The 19,274-nt window shown below is 48.0% G+C and overlaps 1 protein-coding gene across 1 annotated transcript in view; it reads right to left on the bottom strand.

Annotated features, from left to right (window-relative positions):
* Positions 1-19,274, bottom strand: part of KCNK17 (potassium two pore domain channel subfamily K member 17) — a 261,871-nt gene that overhangs the window by 43,734 nt on the left and 198,863 nt on the right. Inside the window, exon 3 of the mRNA XM_078647331.1 lies at positions 6,805-6,971. Within this exon, the coding sequence (XP_078503457.1) occupies positions 6,805-6,971 (167 nt within the window). The remainder of the gene's footprint in view (positions 1-6,804; positions 6,972-19,274) is intronic.

The following is a 19,274-nucleotide window of genomic DNA, read 5'->3' as shown; positions in this document are numbered from 1 at the left end:
TCCTAAAGGCATTAGCTGGGTTCTTTGAAAGCGAAATCTGGTCTTTATGACGCACAGGCTGTAAATTCGGCATTTTATTGAGACTTCACAGCAGCAATTAGGGACCGGCAGCGAGCAGCTTTTATGAGCCCCTTGTAATTGTTTAAGTAAACCTCAGCTCAGGTTCCCGGAGGCCTAAACACCGCTCTGCTGCTCTGCAGTTTCATTCAGCAGGTCACGTGCTTCATCTCGAGTGCTTGCACAGAGGAGTGGGAGCCACCCAGACCACCCTGTATCTCATGCCCAGAAGATGCTACCACCCACTGGGTACAGTTATCCGGCACAGTAAATGACTTCAGTTCCAGAGTACGGCACATCACTGTAAGAACCCACCCAGACCACCCGCATCTGATGCTAAGGAGATGCCACCTCCCTTTGGGTAGACCTATCCAGCACTTGTGACTTCACCAGGCATTGGTGCTCCTTGATTTGTCGGCTGCGTTCGATACGGTTTACTATTCCATTCTTGTCAACCGTGTCGAGCAGGCCGGCCTCAGGGGCCCTGCCTTGAGTTGGCTGGAGTCTTTCATCTGTGAATGCACTCAGTCTGTTAGATTGGGGTCATTTACAGCCCCAAAAACTGTCTCTACCTGTGGTGTCCCTCAGGGATCCTCCCTGTCTCCATTGCTTTTCAATTTATATTTACGTCCTTTATTGTACTCTTTGAAAAATCACAGAGTTACAATTTTTAATACGCAGACGACCTGCAACTTGTTTTCACACTGGACTCCCCTGATGCTGTGGTGGAATTTCAGGAAACCATGTCCCATATCCAGAGATGGATGAATCTGAATCACCTCAAACTTAACCCGGGCAAGACAGAACTTATCCTGTGAAATCAGCTGGGGTCCCCACTTCTGGCCGTCGGACATGGGAACTCCACCCATTAAATCCCACACAGTTAAGAGCTTAGGGGTGACTCTCAGTGAAGATCTTTCGCTAAAAAGTCATATAGGGATGGTAGTTTCATCCAGCTTCTTTCAATTGAGAAAGATAAAGAAAATTTCCCATCTCCTAACTTATTCTGCTCTGATTCAGGCAATTACTGCGTTAATACTGTCTCGGCTTGATTTCTCAAACAGCCTCTATCTTGGTCTTCCAGTAGGTCAGCTGAAGAGACTACAATATGTCCAGAACCAGGCAGCCAGGCTTATCTGTAAGCAACCTAAATGGCAATCCATCAGACCAGGACTAGAAAAACTTCACTGGCTGCCAGTGGCTCAGAGAGCTACATTCAAGGCTGGCTGTATCATTTTAAAGCTTTGCAGGGTAAGGGTCCCAAATTCATAAGGAATATGGTTGGTAAATACATCCCTTCACGGAATCTTTGCTCGGCCCATCAAGAATTGCTAATGATTCCCCCAGACAAGAAAAAACATCAGGGTGGCAGTAGTTTCCATTTTCTTGCCCCCTCTTTATGGAACTCCTTAACATTATTGCTCAGACAGAGCAACAAACTTCTTTTTTTCAGACAGGCCTTTAAAACCTTGCTTTTCAGACAAGCTTATTTTTAATATAAATTGATGTGAAACTTACCTTTGTTCAATATACTTAAGTGTTATGCTGTGTTCTCAAAAAATTCAGTAGCGCCATGAAGCCTACGGGCGTACGTGCGCTGTACAAATAAAAATTTAACATAACCTCCAGTGCTTGTCCAGCAGTGTAAGAACCCACCCAGTCCACCCCGCATCTGATGCTATGGAGATGCCACCTCCCTGCGGGCACAGTTATCCGGCACATTAAATGACTTCAGTTCCAGAGTACGGCACATCACTGTAAGAACCCACCCAGACCACCCGCATCTGATGCTAAGGAGATGCCACCTCCCTGCGGGTACAGTTATCCGACACATTAAATGACTTCAGTTCCAGAGTACGGCACATCACTGTAAGAACCCACCCAGACCACCCGCATCTGATGCTAAGGAGATGCCACCTCCCTGCGGGTACAGTTATCCGACACATTAAATGACTTCAGTTCCAGAGTACGGCACATCACTGTAAGAACCCACCCAGACCACCCACATCTGATGCTAAGGAGATGCCACCTCCCTGCGGGTACAGTTATCCGGCACATTAAACGACTTCAGTTCCAGAGTATGGCACATCACTGTAAGAACCTACCCAGACCACCCCGCATCTGATGCTATGGAGATGCCACCTCCCTGCGGGTACAGTTATCCGACATATTAAATGACTTCAGTTCCAGAGTACGGCACATCACTGTAAGAACCCACCCAGACCACCCGCCTCTGATGCTAAGGAGATGCCACCTCCCTGCGGGTAAGGTTATCCAACACATTAAATGTCTTCAGTTTCAGAGTACGGCACATCACTGTAAGAACCTACCCAGACCACCCCGCATCTGATGCTAAGGAGATGCCACCTCCCTGCGGGTACAGTTATCCGGCACATTAAATGACTTCAGTTCCAGAGTATGGCACAACACTGTAAGAACCTACCCAGTCCACCCCGCATCTGATGCTATGGAGATGCCACCTCCCTGCGGGTACAGTTATCCGGCACATTAAACGACTTCAGTTCCAGAGTACGGCACATCACTGTAAGAACCTACCCAGACCACCCCGCATCTGATGCTAAGGAGATGCCACCTCCCTGCGGGTACAGTTATCCGACACATTAAATGACTTCAGTTCCAGAGTACGGCACATCACTGTAAGAACCCACCCAGACCACCCGCATCTGATGCTAAGGAGATGCCACCTCCCTGCGGGTACAGTTATCCGACACATTAAATGACTTCAGTTCCAGAGTACGGCACATCACTGTAAGAACCCACCCAGACCACCCGCATCTGATGCTAAGGAGATGCCACCTCCCTGCGGGTACAGTTATCCGACACATTAAATGACTTCAGTTCCAGAGTACGGCACATCACTGTAAGAACCCACCCAGACCACCCACATCTGATGCTAAGGAGATGCCACCTCCCTGCGGGTACAGTTATCCGGCACATTAAACGACTTCAGTTCCAGAGTATGGCACATCACTGTAAGAACCTACCCAGACCACCCCGCATCTGATGCTAAGGAGATGCCACCTCCCTGCGGGTACAGTTATCCGACACATTAAATGACTTCAGTTCCAGAGTACGGCACATCACTGTAAGAACCTACCCAGACCACCCGCATCTGATGCTAAGGAGATGCCACCTCCCTGCGGGTACAGTTATCCGGCACAGTAAATGACTTCAGTTCGAGAGTACGGCACATCACTGTAAGAACCCACCCAGACCACCCGCATCTGATGCTAAGGAGATGCCACCTCCCTTTGGGTAGACCTATCCAGCACTTGTGACTTCACCAGGCATTGGTGCTCCTTGATTTGTCGGCTGCGTTCGATACGGTTTACTATTCCATTCTTGTCAACCGTGTCGAGCAGGCCGGCCTCAGGGGCCCTGCCTTGAGTTGGCTGGAGTCTTTCATCTGTGAATGCACTCAGTCTGTTAGATTGGGGTCATTTACAGCCCCAAAAACTGTCTCTACCTGTGGTGTCCCTCAGGGATCCTCCCTGTCTCCATTGCTTTTCAATTTATATTTACGTCCTTTATTGTACTCTTTGAAAAATCACAGAGTTACAATTTTTAATACGCAGACGACCTGCAACTTGTTTTCACACTGGACTCCCCTGATGCTGTGGTGGAATTTCAGGAAACCATGTCCCATATCCAGAGATGGATGAATCTGAATCACCTCAAACTTAACCCGGGCAAGACAGAACTTATCCTGTGAAATCAGCTGGGGTCCCCACTTCTGGCCGTCGGACATGGGAACTCCACCCATTAAATCCCACACAGTTAAGAGCTTAGGGGTGACTCTCAGTGAAGATCTTTCGCTAAAAAGTCATATAGGGATGGTAGTTTCATCCAGCTTCTTTCAATTGAGAAAGATAAAGAAAATTTCCCATCTCCTAACTTATTCTGCTCTGATTCAGGCAATTACTGCGTTAATACTGTCTCGGCTTGATTTCTCAAACAGCCTCTATCTTGGTCTTCCAGTAGGTCAGCTGAAGAGACTACAATATGTCCAGAACCAGGCAGCCAGGCTTATCTGTAAGCAACCTAAATGGCAATCCATCAGACCAGGACTAGAAAAACTTCACTGGCTGCCAGTGGCTCAGAGAGCTACATTCAAGGCTGGCTGTATCATTTTTAAAGCTTTGCAGGGTAAGGGTCCCAAATTCATAAGGAATATGGTTGGTAAATACATCCCTTCACAGAATCTTTGCTCGGCCCATCAAGAATTGCTAATGATTCCCCCAGACAAGAAAAAACATCAGGGTGGCAGTAGTTTCCATTTTCTTGCCCCCTCTTTATGGAACTCCTTAACATTATTGCTCAGACAGAGCAACAAACTTCTTTTTTTCAGACAGGCCTTTAAAACCTTGCTTTTCAGACAAGCTTATTTTTAATATAAATTGATGTGAAACTTACCTTTGTTCAATATACTTAAGTGTTATGCTGTGTTCTCAAAAAATTCAGTAGCGCCATGAAGCCTACGGGCGTACGTGCACTGTACAAATAAAAATTTAACATAACCTCCAGTGCTTGTCCAGCAGTGTAAGAACCCACCCAGTCCACCCCGCATCTGATGCTATGGAGATGCCACCTCCCTGCGGGCACAGTTATCCGGCACATTAAATGACTTCAGTTCCAGAGTACGGCACATCACTGTAAGAACCCACCCAGACCACCCGCATCTGATGCTAAGGAGATGCCACCTCCCTGCGGGTACAGTTATCCGACACATTAAATGACTTCAGTTCCAGAGTACGGCACATCACTGTAAGAACCCACCCAGACCACCCGCATCTGATGCTAAGGAGATGCCACCTCCCTGCGGGTACAGTTATCCGACACATTAAATGACTTCAGTTCCAGAGTACGGCACATCACTGTAAGAACCCACCCAGACCACCCACATCTGATGCTAAGGAGATGCCACCTCCCTGCGGGTACAGTTATCCGGCACATTAAACGACTTCAGTTCCAGAGTATGGCACATCACTGTAAGAACCTACCCAGACCACCCCGCATCTGATGCTAAGGAGATGCCACCTCCCTGCGGGTACAGTTATCCGACACATTAAATGACTTCAGTTCCAGAGTACGGCACATCACTGTAAGAACCCACCCAGACCACCCACATCTGATGCTAAGGAGATGCCACCTCCCTGCGGGTACAGTTATCCGGCACATTAAATGACTTCAGTTCCAGAGTACGGCACATCACTGTAAGAACCCACCCAGACCACCCACATCTGATGCTAAGGAGATGCCACCTCCCTGCGGGTACAGTTATCCGGCACATTAAACGACTTCAGTTCCAGAGTATGGCACATCACTGTAAGAACCTACCCAGACCACCCCGCATCTGATGCTAAGGAGATGCCACCTCCCTGCGGGTACAGTTATCCAACACATTAAATGACTTCAGTTCCAGAGTACGGCACATCACTGTAAGAACCCACCCAGACCACCCACATCTGATGCTAAGGAGATGCCACCTCCCTGCGGGTACAGTTATCCGGCACATTAAACGACTTCAGTTCCAGAGTATGGCACATCACTGTAAGAACCTACCCAGACCACCCGCATCTGATGCTAAGGAGATACCACCTCCCTGCGGGTACAGTTATCCGGCACATTAAATGACTTCAGTTCCAGAGTACGGCACATCACTGAAAAGAACCCACCCAGACCATCCATATCTGAGGCTAAGGAGATGCCACCTCCCTGCGGGTACAGTTATCCGGCACATTAAATGACATCAGTTCCAGAGTACGGCACATCACTGTAAGAACCCACCCAGACCACTCGCATCTGATGCTTAGGAGATACCACCTCCCTGCGGGTACAGTTATCCGCCACATTAAATGACTTCAGTTCCAGAGTATGGCACATCACTGTAAGAACCCACCCAGACCACCCGCATCTGATGCTAAGGAGATGCCACCTCCCTGTGGGTACAGTTATCCGGCACATTAAATGACTTCAGTTCGAGAGTACGGCACAGCACTGTAAGAACCCACCCAGACCACCCACACCTGATGCTAAGGAGATGCCACCTCCCTGACGGTACAATTATCCGGCACATTAAATGACTTCAGCTCTAGTGTACGGGACATCACTGTAAGAACCCACCCTGACAACCCACATCTGATGCTAAGGATATGCCACCTCCCTGCGGGTACAGTTATCCGGCACATTAAATGACTTCAGATCCAGTGTACGGTACATCACGGTAATAATCCACTTAGACCACCCCGCATCTGATGCCCAGCAGATGCCACCACCCTCTGGGTACAGTTATCCGGCACATTAAATGACTTCAGCTCCAGTGTATGGTACATCACTGTAAGAACCCATCCAGACCTCCCCACAACTGATGCTAAGGAGATGCCACCTCCGTGCAGGTATAGTTATCTGGCACATTAAACGACTTCAGTTCCAGAGTATGGCACATCACTGTAAGAACCTACCCAGACCACCCGCCTCTGATGCTAAGGAGATGCCACCTCCCTGCGGGTAAGGTTATCCGACACATTAAATGACTTCAGTTCCAGTGTACGGCACATCACTGAAAGAACCCACCCAGCCCACCCCGCAACTGATGCTAAGGAGATGCCACCTCCCTGTGGGTAATGTCATCCAGCATATGATGTGACTTCAGTCCCGGGGCTTGCACAGCAGTGTCTGAACCCACCCAAGCCGCCCTGCAACTGTTGTGTAAGAGATGCCACGTACCTGTCGGTGGAGTTTCCTCCCTAAGAGATTGGAACATCGATGAACCCAGGACAACATCCACTGGCCGATCCGGTTCAGGAGTATAAGATTCAACGGGATGCCGAAAAGAGCAAAAAAGATGCAAAATATCCGACCGCTGACTGTATCAGGGCTGAGATTGCCATAACCTAGAGTGCAAAGAGAGGATGTGTTACCCCTAAGGATGTAAACTTCCCATGATGTGAAGTCATTTATTGAACCGATTGAAAACGAAAAGTGCAGACAGTACAGGGTGTAGCGTCCTCCCCAGCCTGGGTACCAGCCAATGAGCACGCCATGCACGGAGCTTAGTAATACACGTCTTTGTTTGTGTGCATGTAACTGCAAGCTCAACATTCTAAAACAAGCTTTCATTGCATTCCACTCTGACACCAACGTCAGGGCACTACGGAGTCCTCCAGGAGCCAAAAGGGTTCCGTCATAAAACTTGCAAGACAACACAGTAATTTCAGGATCACATCTTCTGTTGAACGTCTTGATGCTTTGAGCTCTATTTTAGACAAAAGAAATGTAACATAAATCTCAACGAGTTGAGCCGCCATATCAACAGCGGTTGCGAGAAGCTGAACCATGAATAGTATTTGACCTGAGAGTTGAGATTGTAACCACAAATGCAAATTTAAGCAGAAAAAATTAAAATTTAAATTATTATTTTTTTTTTTTATAATCCTTGAACTGAAGAAATGCATTTACAAAGAATCATTGCCAAAGTCAACATGCAATGACAGGCATGCACCATTTCTGCTGGATGTACGTTGTTACAACGCATGCTTTTACAACGCAGGTTTTTCAACGCAAGTCGTTACAATGACTTGCGTTGGGGGGAGCTGGATAGTGAATAGTTTAATTTACTATTCCAACTCCAGTCCCCGTGGATAGTAGGGAAGGTGTTGGATAGTAAATTAAACTATTACCTATCCTAGAGCGCCCCCCAGCGCAATTCATTGTAATGACTTGCGTTGATAAAACCTGCGTTGTAAAGGCACTGCATGGTAAAAGTTGCGTCGTAAAGGATGTTCCCCTTTCTGCTAGCACACGTTAGAACAACAAAACAAAACCAATTGGATTTGCCACTGCTTGTTGTTATGTTGGCATGAACTCCCAGTCTGCCAGCATCTTGTCTGTTGTAGAGAAGTAAGGCAAACCCACTGTCCAGCATTTCTGGTCTTGGGCTGAAAAACAGCCTTCCTGGCCCAGTCTCTGCCTTCTGGCCCAGTCTCTGGTTCTTCCAAAGCTGGACGCAGTGGCGGGCGATAATTTAACCAGGGAGCGGGGCAGGGGGACACGAATGCACACGTAAACCTCACTCACACCCATTCATTCACCCAAGCACACACACCCATTCACAACATTCACTCACAAATTCACATACTTTCACACATATACACACGCACTCACCAACTGCTGACCCCACCCCACTCTGTGTCGGGGTGTCACTGATTGACACTCGGCCCTAGGCCCGCAGGACTTAAAACTGAAGCGCCCAGGTCTGAGGCAATCGGAGACGCTTCTTTTCATGGGGGAGGGCCTCGAGGCACTTTTGCCAAGCTCAGGAGGGGCTGTATAACGGTACAACGCATGCTTTTACAATGCGTCCCTTTACGACGCAGTTTTAACAACGCAAGTCGTTACAACGACTTGCGTTGGGGGGCGCTGGATAGTGAATAGTTTAATTTACTATTCCAACTCCAGTCCCCGTGGATAGTAGGGAAGGTGTTGGATAGAAAATTAAACTATCCCCTATCCTATTCTCTGGAAGGAAAGACCGACCCTTGCACCTTTACTAGAGGGCCAAAGAGGAGCTTCCAAAATTTTACGAGTGATGCCGTTGCACCATTTATAAACAAGGGCAGCTACTCTGCCTCAGGGGATGTGGATAAAGGAGCCGAACTATTCTCTGATTCGATCTCCAGGGCGGTGGATGAACTAGCTCCATTGTCCTATAGATACTCTGCGCGCCGTAAATCTACTGCTCCCTGGTATACGGAATCTCTTAGACTTCTACGACAGGGATGCAGAAGACAAGAGAGGAAATGGAGAAAAAACTGGGATCCACAGGATAGGGAACTACATAAGAAATTGCTAGTTGACTATAAGTCCTCGGTCATCAAAGAAAAACAGTTATATTTTACCAATCTCACTACCTCTCTTACTTCTTCTAGTGAGATATTTAAGATCGTGGACTCACTTTGTACTCTTCAGGTTCCGGATCCAGTAGTGGGCTCACAGGAGCTTTGTGACAACATATCAGAGTTCTTCTATAAGAAGATTGATGATATCTATACGGCTCTGAAAATGCAAAGAACTAGTATGGATGATTCCTCTCTTCAAATTTTGAAGAGTTTGGAAGCCTGGTCGACTGACCATGTTAATATCTTAACGGATTTTCCGCCTCTTACTTTGGAAAAACTTGATAATATTCTTGATAGGATTAAATCCTCATCCCCTCTGGATCCATGTCCTCTGAAAATCCTGAAGGATTGCAGAGCCACTTTGTTGCCACCTTTGCTAGAGGTGATGAATGGATCTATCACCCAAGGCATCTTCCCTTTAGTGTGGAAGAGGGCGATAGTCAAGCCATTACTCAAGAAACCCACGCTGGACCCGGAACAGCTGAAAAATTTTAGACCTATTTCGCTGTTACCCGCTCCCGCAAAAATACTTGAGTCTTACCTTAATTGTCATCTTTCCACTTTTCTAGACTCATCTGGGTATCTTGATGGATCCCAACATGGCTTTCGCAAAGTCCATAGTACGGAGTCTGCGCTGACCATGGTGGTAAATAATATCCGTATGAAGGTAGATGCTGGACATACTACGGTACTTGTCCTTTTGGACCTTACCGCAGCATTTGATACCCTGTCTCCCTCCATCTTAACATCTCGGTTGAGGGAGGCAGGGATCTCAGGTGTGGCTCTTAACCTCCTGCACTCTTTTTTACAACATAGAGAGCAGAGAGTCAAGCTCGGCGAATTTCTATCCCCTGTCAAATCCTTGCAATGTGGGGTGCCCCAAGGGTCGGCCTTGAGTCCGGCCCTATTTAACATTTATGTTGCACCCCTTGCGAGGTTAGTAAAATCTCAGGGGATGGAAGTGGTGTCATACGCCGATGACACTCAAATTATGGTGTCATTAGCCCACTCAGTATCTACATCTGCCGCCAACTTCAGAACCTGTATGCAGACAGTGTCTGACTGGATGCTTCAGAATTCTCTGAAGTTGAACGGCGATAAAACCGAGATCCTGGTCTTTGGCAAGGACCAGGATATTTGGTCTACTGAGTGGTGGCCGTCTACGCTGGGAACTTGTCCATCTCCTTCCCAGTCAGCCAGGAATCTCGGCGTCATTTTCGACACCTCGCTGTCTATGACCCTACAGGTTAATCGCACGGTTGCTACCTGCTGGGGAGTTATAAAAATACTCAGGAGAATTCTTCATTATCTCTCTCTCCCAGCACGGAAGCAGATAGTAGTGGCATTGGTGGGCTCGAGGTTGGATTACTGCAATGTACTATATGCAGATGCCAACAAGGGGCTCACCCAGCGGCTACAAATTGTACAAAATGCTGCGGCCCGTTTTGTCCTAGCACTCCCAAATACTTCATCTGCCACTATGGCCAGAAGGACTCTTCACTGGCTTCCTATTCAACTGAGGATTTCCTTTAAAATTCTTTGCTTAGCCTATAGAGCTTTATCAGAAAGATCTACGCATCCGTTAAGCGCCTTGCTTACTCCCTATCAGCCGGGGAGAGCGCTTAGATCTGCTGAGCTGAATCTGTTGGTCGTCCCTCGAGCCAAAAGAGCACGATGGGGAGATAGGGCATTCTCAATTGTTGCACCAAAGTTGTGGAATTCTCTCCCCCAAGATATCAAGACACAGTCCTCTCTATCCTCTTTTAAAAAGGCCCTTAAAACCTGGTATTTCGTCAAGGCATACCCGCAATAGTTGTATAACTGCATAGCGGTATTTCTAACAGCTGTTACTGTTTGGTTATGCGCCTTGACGCCCATTGGGCTTAGTTGCGCCATATAAATTGCTTTTAATAATAATAATAATAATATCCTAGAGCGCCCTCCAGCGCAAGTCGTTGTAACGACTTTCGTTGTTAAAGCTGCGTCGTAACGGTACCGCGTTGTACCAGTTACGTTGTAAATAAATATATCCACATTTGTAAAGCGCACATTCACCCGTTAGGGTCTCTAGGCGCTGGGGGCCGTCGGGAAGATTAAGCAAGCTATTGCCCAGAGTCACATGGTGCTGGGCTAATCTGCCGCCGGTTCCGGGGATCGAACCGTGATCCCCAGATTCCAGAGTCAGTCGCCCTGGCCGCGGCGCCACACCTCTTCCTTGTAAAGGATGTTTCCCTCAGGAGGTCACGCCCACAGGACTGTGAAGTGCTCAGCCTGGCAAAGATAAGCTCAGGCAGCCAGGAGTCTGCGCATTGAGCACATGTCTGGCTGCTGGCTGCCTGACCTGAACCAGAAGAGCGTCTGTAAGGCTGTCCTTTGTTCAGCCTGACAGACACTCTTCGTGCCAGGAAAAAGGTAGGGGACGTGGCCCCTCAGTCCCTATGGATGGTCTGCTGCAGGTAACTTCACAAGTAGCACACGTTGCAATGGTTGGGGGCAGCTAGCAAGGGTCTGCTGGGCAGACACAAAAGTCTGTGCTTTCTTAGCATTCCAGGTGGCACGGCTGAGTGTGGCCTGTGGCCGCCAGGATCACTTGACCTAACTGTGTAATTGGGCCAAGAACACACAATTACGCCTTGGACTTCTCAGAGGTATATAATGTTTCCTCCCTGAACAGACTTGTAAGGCAACAGTTCACACCACTGTTGTTGTTGAAATTAGATTATGGGATTTCTGTCCTCGCCAGGATCCCCAGAATGTGGCTGCCTGCGGCGGGAAACATCCTTTACAACGAAACTTTTACCACGCAGTACCTTTACAACGCAGGTATTACAACGCAAGTCGTTACAACGACTTGCGCTGGAGGGCGCTGTAGGATAAGGAATAGTTTAATTTACTATCCAAAATCTTCCCTACTATCCACGGGGACTGGAGTTGGAATAGTAAATCAATTGTGAGCAGAATGGTCGTGCTCACAAATGTAGAATTTGAACAAACAAGCACTGGCGATGCCAATTGGTCTTGTTTAGAAACTGTACGTTTTAGTCATTGGTGAGTTTTGACATATAGGGGGTGATTCTCTCTTAGTCTGTCCGATGCTGCACTTCTCTATCTACTTTCCGCAAGGACCGAAAAACCTGGCTATTTTAGGTCACGTTCCTAGGCTGCTGATACATGACCTCGAGTGCTGAGAAACCCTGCGGGTAGCTATGCGCTATACAAGAACTACATGATAATAATTATACTATTTCGTTTGGCGGATAGGCCGCCATAGCCAGGGTGATAGAAAGCATGACGCCCACCACCCTGGCAGAGTCCTCGTGTCATATTTAGAGATCACCGGCGACCCAGCTGCCACCAGGAAAGAAAAAAGAGGGGATCTGATGTACTGCACCATGGGATAGGCTGTCATGGGTGGAAACAGAATGTGAATGACACTCAGGGAGACCAATGGGGCGGACCATAGCCCTTCTGCATATGTTTATATAATATTTTGTATTATTTGTTTCTTTCAAGAGGCTGGCAGACAGCAAAAGTAGTCAGGTAAGACCTAAAACGAGCCTTAGTTTACATACGGCTAAAAACCCTGCTTGAAATGACAAACATGTACAAAAATTTTTAACCCCTATGCTGCCGTCAGCCATTGGCCGACGGCAGCACTACCTCGCTGGTGCTGCCGTCGGCCAATGGCCGACGCGGCCACGCCCGTTTTTTAAAACGGCCGCACTACCGCGAAATCGCGGAAGCAGCAACGGGTTAAAACCTCCTAAGAGACTTTAGCAAGGATTATCTCAGAGCAAATCCTGCCCCCCAAGGGTTTGTCAGAGGCAGTAAACAACACTAAAAACCCTTTCCTACTATGGTAATCTGTGAAATTCCATGTAACAAAATACCCGTCTGCAGGCTGCGTTCATAAACGAAACGCGGGAAAGTGCACTGTGAGGGAAGGAAAGAACCACAAATGTTTCTAAGGTTTGCATCCTTTATGGGGGTGGTTATAGTGCCTTGTTAAGTGAGTACGGTGAATCCACATTGACAATGGAGGACACACACTGTACAGTGACGCGTTATCTCTCAAGGCCGTGAAACTCCTCCACCCACAAGGACAGGGCAGGACTAATCATTAGGAAAAATAAGCACATGCTAAGGGCATCAAGGGAAGGGGGCACCACAGTAACTTTCCATTGCCGGATTCACCATGGGCCATATGATGCAAAACTGCAAACGGTGCAGCTGAGCCTATAAATAAAGTGGAAGTATACAGAATAAACATTATTTTCCATCTTACTGTAAGTTTTGTTTTATTTAAAAAAATAACATTTTATTTTGCTGCTTATTATTGTTTATATTTTGAATTAGATATATATGGGGGCAGCAAAATCTTTTAAGAGCTTAGGGCCTCTAAAGGTCGTAGTCCGGCCCTGCACAGGGACCAGAGATGGAACATTTCTTCAGGACAAACTCTGACAATGTAAATTCATCCCACTAAGATTTATTTTATGTAAATGTACCCGATGCGGATATCCTGAAAGCCTGGCCTGGCTCCAGCCCCTACAGTCACTGCTGGTGTAGTCACAGGGCCCTTAACTCACTCTCTGCCAAGGAAACCAATAGACAGTACCTACTCTTACAGACTACTATAGGCCTAGGACTCTGCTTGTTGTAGACCCCAGGTCAGTGGGAGAGAATACCTAGGGGCCCATTAGGATGTCGGGTGGATTGCCCCCGCCAGGCTGGCGGTAGCCACCGCCGGCCTGGCGGGGGCAATCCACCCTAAATCCGCAAGTGAATTCCCCCTGCCATATTAGTATGGCGGGGGGGGGGGCCGCGGCTGACGGAAAAACCGTCCGCCGCTTTTCCGCCCCGGTCGCCTTGCGCCCGGGGCGGAAAAGGATTAATATGGTGGCGGTGTCTAATAGACACCGCCAGCCATATTACGATGGGCCAATTCAGATGCCTTTCCGTGGCGGCAGAAAGGCATGCAGTCTTCACTCTGGGGGCCCCCTGCCGGTTCGTGTATGCAAATGCATGCATGCATTTCTGACATTGTGGCGGGCGGTGCAGTGAGCACCGCCCGCCACAATGTTAGAAATGAGGGATGCGCCCGCCACTGTGGCGGGCGCATCCTAATGCTAATGTCGGGACCCCCGCCATTAAGGCGGGCGGTCCCGTTTTCCGCAAGGGTGGCGGGCGGGCAAAGTCCGCCGGCCATCGTAATGGGTGCCCTATTGTGGAGATTCAGAACAGACTTCACCTGCTCCTCGTTAAACTTCCCTTTAAGATGGTACAAGAGTGATAGTCACCCACCCTGTCCTCGTCATCCAGTATCACAGCAAACCTCACTGCACTTTACTTACTCTTGTAGATTTTAGGAAAATATACCAGGTACTTTTTACTGCCCATTTAAAAATTGCACAATTGTAGGCTCGGCAGACCAGCTCTTATCTTTTTACAGACTCTTAAAGGTGAAAGAACATGCTGTGCTGTGCCCAGCTTTTTAAAACTTTCTGTACGTTGTCGTAAATCTATGAGCGATTAATAGCAGTCTTTTCCTGTATGTTTTATTCATTCGCTGCTGTGATGTAATCAGTGTTTTATGGTGAAGCGTCTTAACTGAATAAAGTTTATTAAAAGATTGATCCAGGGGACAAGTCCTGTAAAAAGAAGTGGGGGGGACTGACCAAGTTAGACAGTATGCAAGTGACATCATTACACGTGCCATCACAGCACATGACGTCATGACCCTTGACATTCCACGTGGCATCACAGTAAGGCACCTCACTGGAAGTGACATCACAAGAAGTGACATCAGATACTCAGGGGCTTATTAATGAGCCCTTGTGTCACTTCTCGGCCGCAGATACGTCAATTTTTGTGACGCACCTGCGGAGTAAAAAGTTAGCCTTGTTGCACCATATTTACAAACTGACGCATCTACCTAGATGCGTTACTTTGTAAACCCCTGCACCACATTATAACTTTGCCAGGTATAATGTATCCAAGGGGGGCATTCTGACGCAAGTAAGCCTCGTAGAAGTGACGTAGTGAAATCTAGGAAATTTCACTTCGACACTTCTAGGATGCAAATGTGTCAATATCTTATGCCTGCCTCACTGCAGGCGTAAGACTGATGCAGACACATTTGAAATGGGACTTGCCCATGTCAAATGACCCATTGCTGAAGTTGCGTCACTTTTGTGACACACTCCAGCAATGCGTCATTTTTGCGCCTACATATACGTCAGAAAAACTGACGTTACTGTAACTCTTTGCGACATGATACGTCATACTGTATGTTGGACCCGGCCTTGTGGCGTGGTCCTCCCCCTCCCGCATGGCGGGCCCAGGACGACACCGGCCCTCCATCGACCCACTGTGGCCCCCCCTGACACGAACCTTCACGAACCCTCGACGAGAGCAGCCCCCCTGGCAACCCACGGATCTCCCCCCTGGGACCTCGGCGGACCCTGCTCGCCATCTCTGCCGGTCCGACGACCATGCCAGGCCACCATTTCCGGCCCGACTCCATCTTGGGCCCATCACGTCCCGAGCACGTGGCCGCAGCCACCCCTGGCCCCGGCCCCAGCGAAGCCCCGACATCGAGGCACCAAGATCCTCCCAGGTGGTAGAGTGGCCACTTGGCGGATCCCGGAGGAGGGGAGTTTCGATGGCCCTCCAGCCGTCCCCGGACGCCTGGTATCGATCGCCCTCCAGCCTCCCTGGGCGCTGGCTCCACCCCCCTGCTGGGTGTCTGGACACCTTCATCCCGGCCCCTCTGACCCCCAGGCGCGAGGGTCCAGACATCAAAGGACTCCAGTCCTATATCTGGGCCAGCCCTGGTTTAGGACTCCAGTTGTATCTTGGAGTGGAAGCCCTGCTGACCTTGTCGCGGCTGACCCTGATCTGAACTCTTGCACCGGGAACCTTTGAGGCCCTGCTGACGCTGTCGCGGCCTGACCAAGCTGAACTACCTTCGAGGCCCTGCTGACGCTGTCGCGGCCTGACCGAGCTGAACCACCTTCAAGGCCCTGCTGACGTTGTCGCGGCCTGACCAAGCTGAACCACCTTCGAGGCCCTGCTGACGCTGTCGCGGCCTGACCGAGCTGAACCACCTTCAAGGCCCTGCTGACGTTGTCGCAGCCTGACCAAGCGGAGCTATCTTCAAGGCCCTGCTGACGCTGTCGCGGCCTGACCGAGCTGAACCACCTTCAAGGCCCTGCTGACGTGGTCGCGGCCTGACCGAGCTGAACTATCTTCAAGGCCCTGCTGACGCTGTCGCGGCCTGACCAACGCTGAACTATCCTCGAGGCCCTGCTGACGCTGACGCGGCCCGACCCCTTGAACCATCCACGCACCAGTTGGTACCAAGACTGTCCCGCTACCCCTTTTTGCCCTGAGACCAAGACTTTAAGGATCCCTCGATCCCTGTGTATATACCACTACGAGAACGTGCTTTCTTTCCTTATATAAAGATTCTTGAGACTATACCTTCGTGTGGTGTCCGTCTGTGGTAGTGTAATTGCTCGGCTGTTACGATTGTAGTAGAGGAGCCTCGCCAAAGAGGCCTCTCGACGGCGCTCGGCCTATTCCATAAAGAGAGGTGGGTCTCGGGGTGGACAGTCAGACATCTTCTGTCTCCCCTGGGATCGCCTTTCTAACACTGTAAATATGACGCATCATTGGTGTCGCAAGGAGGGCGCAATGAAAAGTGACGCATCGCTGATTTCTCGCAGCGATGCGTCACTTTTCATAAATGAGGCCCTCAGATCTTACACACGTTTATCAGGTGTATCATGAATACATTTAAGTTCTTTATGATATTTAACAAATAAGATTTGGAGTTGGGGTTGCGCCAAAAAAGTGGCTCAATCCTGACGCAAAATCTGAGCCTCAACTAATATTTTTTTTAAAAACCCTGCCACAAGGAAATTGGCAACAAGGAAAAGCATGTTAGTAGATTTGTTCTGCTTAATTGGTTGCAAAGTTTGTATTTTTAGATATTTTATGGGGTTAAGGCATCTGCTGAATAGGTGCCCAGTAAATCTCAGGGAATAATAATTGTGAGATAACTCTGGAGGTTAAGGCATTTGTTGGAGAGATCTGTGTTTTGTGTAATCTCAAATTTGAACCAAAGTAGTATAGAAGATGAAGTTGTCTTCGGCAGAACACAATCAGTCACTGTTCTTGGGGGTGGAGCGGGGTGTTTGGGGATTGTTGAACCTCTATTTTGCTGCTACCTGCTTTGGGTTTGTTACTCATGATATCACAACACACATGGTGTGCATCTTATAGAACGTTGTGAGCATAAAAGTACCACTTAATTATGCAATAGTGCTTTGATGTGTGTAATACCTTGATTTGCACACTTACATGATTTCTTTTGAATGGATAATGTGTATGCTTTGTTAAGCGCTCTAACACTGCATTCGGATGAGTAGCACTATAAAAGAAAACAGTGTTATTTAAATTGCTATTTGTGTACATACTGGAACAGGCTAACCCATCTAACATTCTTACAGTGCATGCCCTTATATACAGGGACTCAACAAAGTAAAAAGAATGCTTCTCTTAAGTACCTGTGAAGAAATAAGCCGTGTGCTTTTGTTTCCCCTCAGCGGCACTTGCATGTAAGTGTAAGGTTCCAGGCCGCATCCAGTCCGATACCTCGTTCATAAGGATGCCCGATGGCCCTTACCTTCTGCCTTTATCTTTAGCACAGCTGGAGCTTTTAAGACGGGATGCCTAGCTTATAAGGCTCTGCAGGGCAATAGCCCTAAATTTATTAGCAGCATGATCACCAAGCACACCCCGATGCGCAATCTCCACTCTGCCCATCTTAGCCTGCTTACCACTCCGACTGGGAGGCTGCCGTTTTTCTTGCTTGACCCCCAGACTCTGGAATTCCTTCCCTTTGACACTTAGGAACTGTGACAATCTTCTAAGCTTCAGGAAGGCTTTAAAAACATGGCTGTTTAAGCAAGCCTACGTCATGTAACCGCTCGATTGCAGCTCTTAGTCCTCAGCACCATGAAACTCAAGGGTGTACGCGCGCTATATAAGCATCTATTAACATAACATAACATGACATAATCCTTCTTAGATGAGGCGCTGCTGGTGTATCCGAGCACGTGACTGTCACCTGAACCAGCGACTGTGTGGGAGAGGCCACAACTGTATAACAGTCCTCTAAAAACAAGCAAACAGTAGCCATCTGCTTGTGCCACGTGCCCTGCTCCCATGCTGCTGTGATGACGTGCTGTACAGGGTGGAGCGCCTCCTCTCTACAAAAGCCCCATTCATGGCTCCTCTCGTGAATCCCCCATTCACAGAAGCGCACTGAGCGCCCATTCATGAAACGGAGGCGCGCGGAGGCTGGCGGGAGAGGAGACCCACCCGGCCATTCAGTGGGCTTCTTTACAGGAAGGCGGAGCGATACACAGATGTGGAGAAAAAAGGCTGCATCCATACGTGTTGATTTTTAGTCCTCAAACACGATGGGGACGATTCACAGAACTAACTTATGTCAAAATCCTAAACTTACTAAAGGCATTTAGGATTTTATCTTAAATTAGGATTTTGTCCTACATTAGGATTTTGTCTTAAATTAAACTTAAGACAAAATCCTAATTTATGACAAAATCCTAATTCAAGACAAAATCCTAATTCAAGACAAAATCCTAATTCAAGACAAAATCCTAATATCTAGGTACCCAATGCCCTTCAACATTCAAATAACACATGAAGCGCCTCTTGTTTGAAAGATGTCTCTCATCTGTGTCCTCTCGATTCTCCCTTGACCTGAGACAAGAGGTGTTTCCTCTCCTCATTAGAGTTTTGCTGCAGCTTTTCCAGTTCCTGCCCTTTGTGGTTTTATTTAAGTTCTTCTGTCCTAACTTCAGATGCACCCTCCATATGAATCCTGTAAATTTTTGAATTAATTTTTCAACTGCATTTTAAAGTTTTACCTGATGAACTCTGTAAAGCACTTTGGGCCATATGTATCATTATCCAGTTTTGCGATTCTCCAATAGCGATTTTTAAGAAATCGCTATTTAAGAATCGCAAATAGATATCTATGTACAAAATCGCTTTCTTTTTGCGATTTCTTAAAATTCCTTAATTGCGATTCGCAAATTGCGAATCGCAATTAAGGAATACTTTCCCATTCATTTCTATGGGCCAGGAGGCCCATAGGAATGAATGAGAAGGTATTCTCAATTTGCGATTCGCAATTTGCTAATCGCAAATTGAGAATAATTTCAAGGGTGCAGGGGTGTCCAAAAAACACCCTGTTGCACCCCT

The sequence above is a fragment of the Lissotriton helveticus genome, chromosome 6 (assembly GCF_964261635.1).
Source record: "Lissotriton helveticus chromosome 6, aLisHel1.1, whole genome shotgun sequence".
NCBI lineage: Eukaryota > Metazoa > Chordata > Amphibia > Caudata > Salamandridae > Lissotriton > Lissotriton helveticus.
Note: the sequence above shows the minus strand (reverse complement) of the source record. Positions and strands in the feature narration are given on the sequence as shown.